Here is a 10,259-nt window from a genome sequence, read left to right on the forward strand (position 1 = left end):
CCACTGTTTCAATTCCTTGGAATTGTTTGACATTTTTGCAAACGATTCCCTCCCTCCATTCCAGTCGCCCCGAATGACGTCACCGCGTTGCGGAGCGTCATTTACCTGGCAGGAAACACGGCACCTAGGCGGCTCAAACGCTCAAAAGTTTGGTTATACTTTACGAGAACGGAAGACAACAGGGCAACTTGCAATACTTGCAAAGTAGATATTTCATTTAAGGGAGGAAACACTACGAATATGCAAAATCATTTGCTCACAAAACACGCGATGACCTTAAATGAATGTCGTGTTTTTAATTCCGCTCCGGACTCGTGAATCTCAACCCAGCAGCAGCGGTAACGTTTGCACGTCCTCTCCCGTTAATGTGGCAGGTAAATAATCAACTAACAGTGCATATTATGTTAGCGCGATCTGCCTTATTACAAAACCTGCCATTACTGTGCATTTAGGTGACCATGATGAGAGAGACAGACAGAGTCTGGCTGGCTCAGATGCTGGCAGTTCTCGCTGCAGTCTACTGGTAGCGCCAGGATAGACTAATGTCACCGAGCAGTGAGTTTGTGGTAAAAGGCTTTCACCTATTTACCACAGCAGATGTCCCCGATTTTCGGTAAGTGAATGTGTTTAATTGTAGGCAGGGACATTACTGGATATTCTTGTGTAGTTGCTACAGAATAATTTAAGTTATACTTTGTTTTTGCTACAGAAGAATATTTATTTTACATTTACAATTTTTTTCCCCCGGGGACCCCGTGACACCCCATTGAAGAGCCATAGGCTGTGGATCTCTTAAGATTTCACTGCTGGGTTTGTAAGGCCATGTTACTCCTAAATTTCTATCTTTTTCAAAGAGAAGATATAAAACAAAGTTCTAAGCTAATCGACCTTAGTGTTCTCCTTTAAAAAAAAAAATCGATAAAGAATCGAATCGTTAAACAGAATCGAAAATGGAATCGGAATCGTGAAAATCTTATCAATACCCATCCCTAAATATAACTGCACGTTCTGCTGGCAGCTCTCATTGTGAAGCAGAACATGCCAACAGTAAGACAGCACCACTGCTGACCATGTATTTGACATTCTGGTGTAAGTAGGCAAGTAGGCTAACACCTGTTTATGGGGAGTTGTGGAAGAGGAGAGACCATCAGCAAGGGCAAGAAAAAAAAATGAAGAAGCAAAACCCATGTGACTATAGAGGAGCTGCAGGGAGGTATGGTGCACTGATTTACTCTTTGGTCTGCCATGCATAAGTATGTTTTCTCTTATGAGTATGGTTTCTGCAGCAGGATAAGAATGCAGATGGCAGATGAGTCTATTTGTTTCCAGGAGCACTTGTACAAAGATTATATCTATACATACACCATACCATCTTTGCTTTGTGCATTCTTTCAGTAATACATAAAGCTCCACATAAATGCAGACAGCAACAGAACTACATTTTATATTCTCTTGCTTTCAAGACAGGCAGTAGATGGCAGTATAATGATTTCTCCTTACTACTTTTAAGCCCATCTTTATGAAAATTAGTTATCTTTATTACCGTTACAGTTTAATTTGCACATTCCCACGTCTAACATTAAGCACTGCACATTTAAAAAGAGGCCGTCACTCATCATTTTATCTTAAAATACCAATCAATCTGAATTAGATTGATTGGCATACAATGCACTATTTTCTATATTATCTATGGTAACCTGTGTTCATATAGTCTTAAACAATTTCCCGTGCATTTCCTACTATTGTATGTAAACGTGTTACATGAATCTGTGGTTCTGTAAGTAATACTAAATGCTAATGCTCTTGTGTTTTAAGACATTGTGGGGAAAATGACTTTGTCTGCGTTACCACAGAAACATTTAAAACACAGCACTGTACATTATGTATACTCACTAGCCACTTTATCAGGTACACTTAACATCTATGATACGACTGTCTCAATCCATTACATCCCAAAAGTGCTCTGTTCGATTTAGATCTGACGACTCCTGAGCCAATTTGAATACTAACCTTCTTGTCACATTCAAGCTTTGCGACATGTGTGACATGGTACGTTCGCTTGCTGGAAGCAGTCATCAGAAGATGGGTACAGGCATCTGTACATCTGACGGGTTCAGGGATGGACGGTAACAATACTCAGGCAGGCTGTGGCTTAGCTGGTACTAAAGGGCCCAAAATGTGCCATTAAAAGAACCCCCACATCATTACACCACAACTAGCAGCCTGATCCACTGATAAAAGGCAGGGTGAATCCATGCTTTCACAAGTTCTCAATCTACCATTTGAGTGAAACAGCAGAAATTGAGATTCAAAACAGATGTTTTTCCAGCCTTGTATTCTCCAATACAAGCCTGTGTGAATAGTAGCCTCAGTTTCCCGTTTCCTGTTCCTGCTGGTTTGACACAAATGCTGTAGCTGCTGTAGCCTGTCTGCTTGGTGCATTCAGAGATATTATTCTGCATCCCTTGATTGTAGCTAGTTATTATTTGAATTACTGTTGCCTTCCTATCAACCCATAGCAGCCTGACCATTCTCCTTTGACCTCTTCCATCAACAAGGCATTGGCACACAGGATATAATTCCCAGTAAACCTTGGATAGTTGTGTGGGAAAATACCAACAGATCAACAGTTGCTGAGATACATAGATCAGCCCACTTGGCACCAACAACTAAGTCACTTGAATTACCTTTCCCTCTCTTGGTTATGCTTAGTTTGAACTTCAACAGGTCTTCTTGGCCATGTATGCATTTCTAAATGAATTGAGTTGCTGCCATGCGATTGGCTGATTGGGTATTTGTGTTAATAGGAAATTGCGAAGATGCCTACCTAATGAAGTAGGCAGTGAGCGTAATTCAGTAAACAAAAGCAAAAATCATGGCTTTACTTCTAATTAAAACATTTTCAAATAAATTATTTCAAAAGATGCTGTTGTTAAGACGTTTAATTTTTTTGTGTGAGAATAAGCTGAAGATTTTCTACCTTCCTTGACTGATGTTCCTCTTGCTGATAACAACAAACCATTTGCTTTTGTTCTCATGACTGAGACACTGACATCCTACATGTGATGTATGTTCAAACTGAGGTGTATTTATAAGACAGACTTTTTATAATACACCTCACATGCTGGCTGATCCTGATTACAAGTTACAACACAACTGCTTTTGATAATCACACAGTTACAATTATTATTCAGAAGGCTGTTTTTAAGTAAATAAAGACAAAGTGGATGTATATCTTAACTGATTATATTAGTTTGGTTTTTAGAGATATGTGTTAGTACTCTGCTTTTATTGTCTTCCAGTCCTGAGAGAGCTGTAACACATTGTGAAAATAAATGGGTACATTTGGTACTGCTGGAAGTCAATAATCAACTGGGAATTGGCATGAAGGTGCAGGCAATGCCATGCTTAGTTTGACACAGAGAGGCATTTCATCACTCCAGTGATTTATATTTATTATTTACGATTTTTCTTTCTTTTTTTGCACTTCCAGTTTGGTTGTAAACTGTAAGAGAAATTGTCCTTCTTTCCCATTAAAAAGACTTCAAATGGAAATAAAGCGGGATTCTTTTTTTGTTCTTATACTGAGCTTAACCACATGGTGAACCCTGACTGCTCATGCCCAAGCAAGCTAGAACTTATAATTTAAAGGCCTGGGTGTCATGAACTGCTGCACCATCTCATCTGTGACTTGTTTTCGCCTCTCTTGATGCTGGGCAATCATTGGCTGCAGAGTCTCAATCAAAATCTTCTTCAGCTCTCCTGTTAATAGAGCCCCACTTGTGTAGTCCTGCAAAAGAAGAGATTGAATGAGTACAGGCAGAGGGGAAATAAGAGGATGAGGGAAGGAGGGACTGACAAACAGTTCAGATTCTACTTCCTCACCTCTTTTATCTTCTCCAGCTTTTCATCATCCTCCAGGAAGAAGGTCAGATACAAGAAAGAGACATCTACCTCTGTGTTGCCACCATACTTTCTGTGCTCTTCCACGGTGTCTTTTCCTCCCGAAAATGCGTGTTTGTTGATCTGCGACAAATTATTACAGGTCAGAGTAAATCAGACAGCAAACACAGATATTTTGAATCTGAATAAGAGTAAAGAGCAGCACCTTATTTTTGATCTGTTTGGGTGTGTCAGTGAGGAAGATAGATGAGTTGGGGTCGCTGGCGCTCATCTTAGTCTGCGCCCCCTGCAGGGCAGGGAAGAAAGTGGAGTGCAGCAGGGCTGGTTTGAGGAGGCCGATCCTTGGAGCGACATCACGGGTCATTCTGAAGTAGGGGTCCTGAGAATGTGAGAAGACGGATAAGAACATAAATAACTGCATACTGTGAACACCACTGTACATTACGGGTTGCTACGTATTGATTTAATGGCGTCTTGACCTGGTCTATGGCACAGGGGATAAGACACGGCACATCTTTTTTGCCGCCGAATATCTGCGGGAATGAGCTACTGAAGGACGGAGCTGCCTGGATGGCTGGAAAACTGATCTTTCCTGGACGTATTAAAAAACCCCAAAACAAAAACATACCATTACATACCAAGAAGTTATCACACAATCACACTTATAAGTAAAATAAATGATTAGATGACATAATTTCAGTCATTTTACCAATGCAGTCGCTGTCTGTGAAGCCAAAAATGCCTTTAACCTGGTTAAATGTCACATGCTTCTGGACCTTTACCACATTTCTGTAGAACTGAGGTGATGCACTGCAGAATATAATACATTGAAATGAGAATCAAAACATTTCTATTCATCTGAATTGGAAAAAATATGGATCTATACACACACAGTTCTTTATTTTTTTAGTTGTTTTGAAACAGTAATGTCAACACCAAGGTCTACCAGATAAACATATAAAGATAGTCTCTTGGCATATTTTACCCCATGTAGTCAAGGTCTGAGAAGATGAAGGTCTTGTTGACATCAAAGCCACAGGCGATGATATCCTTGGCATTTTCCACAGTGAAGCGATGACATTCCTCAAGTGTGAGATCTTTCCACAGGTATTTCTCGTCATCGGTCATCTGGACCACGAGGGGGATGTCAAACACATCCTGAAGCCATCTGGAATGAGGACACTACCTTCAGTTTGAACTTAGTCTAAAAGTCTAAACGTAAAATTCACTGAGCATGGAATCAATAATTTTAGATATTGAACACAATATTGCGATCAGGCTGAGAGATGTCACAGAGCCACTTAATGCTTTAAATTTCATTGACATCACAGAATTAAGAGGTAGAACTCACTTGGTAAAGATGAAAGGGATGAGGTGACCAACGTGCATGGCCTCTGAGGACGGACCTCTGCCGGTGTAAAGGTAGAAGGACTTGTGCTTTTCATACGCATCTAAGATCTGATGCATATCTCTGGCAGAAACAGTAATAGGAAGGAATTATCAATGTGTGTTCTCAATACACTCCTATCTTTATGTTTTCATTTGGAATAGCAAGTAAACATTAATAACCATGATTCAACATTACTGATGACGTGCCATATAATCATTTACAAGACCATCTTTTCAACAAAAGTTGGTAAATTAGAAACAACAAAACCCATGGAAAGCTGACCTGTGTGAGAAGAAGATTCCTCTTCTTAGGAAGTGATGGGCTCTCTGTCCCGAGACTTTTTCTATTCTTTCCAACAGCTCCTTGTCAATTTTACTGCTGCCAAACCTCACTAGGGAGTGACATCACACATTCACCAGTTATTCAGCTTAAATTACCTCATATTAATGTATTAGTGAAGTACAGCTCTTGAAGTGAAGAATTAAAGCTCATTGAAAAACCCACCTATGAGTTTATCATAATCTACTCCTTTGGTGCTGGAAGCAGAAACATTCCACGGGTCAACTAAGTCTTCTCCATCACAGTCATCTGCTGCAGGCCCATTGTTTGACACAATCAGGTCTTCTGAAGGTGGACATCCTGCCTTATAATCTTGGCCCGTCATCTGTTTATAGTCCACTTTCAACTTTAGCAGCAGCTGGACAGCAGCATCGATTTCAGCCTGGGGAAACAAAACAATTGTATTAGATGATAGATATCCCAATAGAAATGACACAGTGACAAACTGTTGTAGAAACAATGGTTTTTTTTTGTATTAATATGTGTGTGTGACCCCTTCTTATTCTGTTGAATCAGTGTTGCATTTATAGCATGTACACACTGGCCAATTTTTTTCTTACTACTCTGCGTAAGTCAGTAAATAAGATTCCTTCTAAATCAACTGTCTCATGTTTACTGCCTGGAATCTACATGCAGCAACACCTGATTTCTCTATCTGAGGAAGCATGTATACCTGAAGGTGAAGTGGAGAGAGTGAGAGAAAGATGTCTGCATTACTAAAGCAAAAAAGAAGGACAAAGTCAGACTGTAAAAGACGATTTCCGAAGTCCGAGGAGAAAGCCAGACGCTCAAGTTGTTAAAAAGAAAGTTTGGACTGATATGAAAACGGACTTCAACAAAAAGAAGAAAAAAGGTGGAGGACAAGGAGCATGTGATCTTTCAGCCCTAGATGAGAAATTAATTGCAATTAAAAAACAAAAACCCACATAAAAACAAACTCTCCTGATTCTCCAGCATCCATGGGATGCCAAGGAATTAGGATATAATTGATGACATCCAACATTGATATAAGTTGTTTTTTTAATGAAAGATAAAATTATTTGGAAATGTTTAAAAGGTTAAAGCCTACAGCTTTCCATAACTATAGTTTTCTTTACATGGAATTAAAAAAAATGCAATAATAATTCTGTGTATTGTGTGGCTCATGTTGCTTTGGAAAACTGTAAACAATGGTCGACAGGCAACAACACTAACAACAATAATATTAATAATAACAAGACATTATTATTATTATTTAGTATGATTATTATTATTGGTGGCAGTAGTCATTTTAAAGACCAGGTTTCCATTTGTGTGTTCGTGAAGTGAGTGGGACTTCTAATTTCTTCTGTAAGTGTGGACGACTTCAGGTATAAAAATATTGATATGTCACCAATTTGTTTGTGAAATGTTCATTCATATGCATGATTTATGCACAAATTTGTACATATCCACTGTTAGCAAATGAGGAGCAATGTCAGAATTACAGTACATGTAATTACAATACACCCATCAGGAGGAGGTCCTCCCTTTGCTGCCAAAACAGGCATGGACACCAGACCTCTGAGGATTTAATGTGCAGTCTATCATAATATTTTTGAATGGACCCTCAATGCTCATTGGAGTGGTCAAATAGTGCCATTGCCATGGTGGTGTAACGGTGGCACATGTCAAAGTAACATCCATTCCACATGAATACCAGTCAAAATTTTCATAGTAATACAATGATCAATGATGACCAGTGTGGTGAGTAGGGCTGCCACAAATGATTATTTTGATAGTCGACTAGTCACCGGATATTTTTGCAATTAGTCGACTAATCAGATCATGCATCCATTGGACGTAAAACATACAGCTTATTGCACCAGCATGCATCTGCTCTTATATAACTATCATCAGTGTTGGGGAGTAACGGAATACATGTACCGCCGTTACGTATTTAAAATACAAAATATGAGTAACTGTATTCCGTTACAGTTACCGTTTAAAAAGGTGGTATTCAGAATACAGTTACTTTGTTGAAATAAATGGATTACACTGCGGTACTTTCCTGTTTCATTTTGTCGCGGGTCAGGACTGTTTGGGTTTTGTTTGACAGCTACGTTCTGTTGTTCCAGGCGCCAGCGTTACGGTTGCCATGGTTACAGGGCGCCGCTCTCTCTCTCTCTCTGCGACTGTGTGTTTCCTGGGTGAGAGAGCGCCTTTTCGTTGTTGTTGTTGTTGTGCTAAGCTAACAGGCAGAATGCTACAATGCTCTAAAGAATGTAGCATCATGGGCAGTGTAGTCCGTGTTGCAGGGAGAATGGACTGCCATACACGTTATGGGTCTGTGAGCGCGAGGAGGGAGAAAAAGGGGAGTGGAAAGGTACGAGTTGTCATCGAGGAAAAACGGGAGCTGGAAGCATGTAAATATAATAATAACCACTGCAGCCAAGAAGAGTGCCTGATGAGCCCAGTTGTAAGTAAGCTATTAAGACTCGACTGTACACCGTGTTCGTGTTTTCCTCCGAAAACAATAAGTTGCGTTGGAGCAGTCTTTCAACGCCTCTCTCTGTCTCTCGCAAGAAAAGTTGACCCACACAACAAAGTAAAGCTATTTTTCGGCTACAAGCCGACAGGGACCCCGCTGTATTAGCCAGAGGTCCCTTTACTACAGTTCGGAGTCGCGGACCTTCAGTAATAGTAATAAATCACACAGCAATAGTACATTCACGTTGTTGTAAAAAGCATGATAATATATTAAGTAATCCAAAGTATTCAGAATACGTTACTGTCATTGAGTAACGTAACGGAATACGTTACAGAATACATTTTGGGGCATGTATTCTGTATTCTGTAACGGAATACATTTTAAAAGTAACCTTCCCAACACTGACTATCATTAGCTTACAGCTTTAAGTGTTTAAGATATGTGCTAACTAAAAATAAAGACAAGATGATAGTTTATTAAATGTTAATGACATTTGCAGATTGTTTCGGTGAAGTTTAATAAACTCCTTGCTATCTAAAATATAACAGGACACCGGAGTATATTCTCGAGCATCTCATGCTCAGTTGTCTGCTTGACGTTTATTCAGCTGGTCAAAGGAGCTTGCAAAGACTGTGTAAAAACTATAACTTTAATCTCAACCAAACCGATTTACTCAGGAACAAATAAAATACTAAAAAAAGCCAAACAATAACATTTGTAAGTTATCTAAGTGACTTATATATGTTTAACCTGAGTAGCGAAAGACAGCAGTGGGTTTGAAAACGATTTGCCGGGAGTCCGGTGCTCTCATGGGCTCCAGTGAGCCTTGCCCCCGGCTAGCTATCGAGCTAGTGGGTAACAGACGTCTCCGAAAACGTCGGAGCGCTTTTGAAAATATGTGGTGTCTTGATAAACTGAGCAGATATTTGAGGTTCACACAGCTACATTCTGAAAATATGTTAAACGTTTATTTTGTGACACAGAAAGAATAATAAGACTAATATCAAAACTAACTAGCTGCCGCCATTGTTGGAAACTGAGCTGGGCTGGGCTGCGCTATGAATTCTGGGACAGAGCTACTTCTTCTTCTTCGGGGTTTAACGGCAGCTGGCATCCTTGTACATGCAGTGCTGCCATCTTCTGTTTCAGTCCGGTATTACACTCTTAAATCCTACTACTTATTCCTGCGTCTTTTGTGATCTTACAAAGCTTCAAACGACGCATCGACTATTAAATCAGTCATCGACGGTTTTGATAGTCAACGTAATCGTGACTAGTCGACTAATCGTGGCAGCCCTAGTGGCGAGTAACTTTAATGTTGTTGATGATCACTGTGTGTCACGATAGAAAAGAGTGTTCAGGAAAATCATCTGTTCACCCCTTCTGTGAATCTGAAATTACAATTTGCATTTGCACAGTGATAGAAATGTAAATCTCGAAAAACTCACTTTCTCTGCTTTAGCTGATTTCAAGGATCTGACTTTCTCTCCTTGAGCATTCAGTTTCTCGAAAAGCTCCATGGGACTCATGGTTCCTTCGCCATCGCCTTGACAGTCTGTCATCTTCTTCACAGCAAAATATGAAGTGAAAAATAGTTCATATCCAAATATACATGTCATAAACGAATGTTACATGTTCTGACAAGGATCAGTTTTATACCTAATCCAATTATCTTCTACAGAATGTGTGTATATACTTAAACAGCACCTGAGTTAACTGCCATATGCGAAAATAACAGCAGAGCTGGTAGTGCTAGCTAATCGTCCTATACTAAACACAAACTACACTTAGCTCATGCTGTCATGTTTAATAATTTATATAGTCATGTATCATATATCCAGCTCATTATATTTCTGATTAAATATAGTGACAAGTCGGTATACCGTCAGTATTCTTCACACGCAGTTGACAGCTCACTCATTCAACTTGCATCAGCCTGTGTGATGTAGTGTTTGGGTGAAAGTCTTCCCAGGCAAACGACCTTATTCATTGGTTCCGCGGCGAATTAACCCACCAGAAAAAAAGTACTACTTTGGGAATTCGCTTACGTGAATATTACACATATAAATTTTGATATATAATTTTCAGTTCGATTTCCTACGAAATCCACGAGTTTAACTAAATGTACAGAAATATAATACGTCGGAAGACAGAGGGAGTCGCTTCAGATCCGGCTTT

At 39.6% G+C, this 10,259-nt stretch overlaps 1 protein-coding gene and 1 long non-coding RNA gene across 3 annotated transcripts; one reads left to right on the plus strand and one right to left on the minus strand.

Moving 5' to 3' along the window:
- The first annotated feature begins 117 nt into the window (after positions 1-117).
- On the plus strand, positions 118-3,517 carry LOC146552415 (uncharacterized). The gene is made up of 2 exons (XR_014890067.1): positions 118-374; positions 453-3,517. It is a non-coding gene; the product is annotated as an uncharacterized LOC146552415 (long non-coding RNA).
- Positions 2,925-10,112, minus strand: wars1 (tryptophanyl-tRNA synthetase 1). Of its 2 annotated transcripts, none has more exons than XM_085258373.1 (11): positions 9,965-10,112; positions 9,530-9,646; positions 5,798-6,014; positions 5,576-5,684; positions 5,255-5,374; positions 4,889-5,071; positions 4,613-4,713; positions 4,383-4,495; positions 4,109-4,282; positions 3,886-4,026; positions 2,925-3,790 (listed from the first exon to the last, which is right to left on the minus strand). In XM_085258373.1, the coding sequence occupies exons 2-11, from the start codon at positions 9,641-9,643 to the stop codon at positions 3,632-3,634; spliced, it is 1,431 nt and encodes a 476-aa protein (XP_085114499.1). In that variant the 5' UTR covers positions 9,644-9,646; positions 9,965-10,112; the 3' UTR covers positions 2,925-3,631. The 2 variants fall into 2 exon arrangements, with proteins under 2 accessions (XP_085114499.1, XP_085114501.1); XM_085258375.1 differs by having other exon boundaries at positions 9,530-9,643; positions 9,965-10,108.
- Between the last annotated feature and the right edge of the window lie 147 nt (positions 10,113-10,259).

The sequence above is a fragment of the Mchenga conophoros genome, linkage group LG19 (assembly GCF_057382185.1).
Source record: "Mchenga conophoros isolate Kocher_MC1m ecotype Shallow Benthic linkage group LG19, M_conophoros_male_GT1.1, whole genome shotgun sequence".
Lineage (NCBI taxonomy): Eukaryota > Metazoa > Chordata > Actinopteri > Cichliformes > Cichlidae > Mchenga > Mchenga conophoros.

Excerpts from the sequence above, each read along its gene's own strand:
- wars1 (XM_085258373.1), bottom strand. The coding sequence starts at position 9,643 with ATGACAGACTGTCAAGGCGATGGCGAAGGAACCATGAGTCCCATGGAG. Across the intron at positions 5,072-5,254 it reads ATCCCTTTCATCTTTACCAA|ATGGCTTCAGGATGTGTTTG; the intron begins GTGAGTTCTACC and ends TCCTCATTCCAG. Across the intron at positions 4,283-4,382 it reads TCCCCTGTGCCATAGACCAG|GACCCCTACTTCAGAATGAC; the intron begins GTCAAGACGCCA and ends TCACATTCTCAG.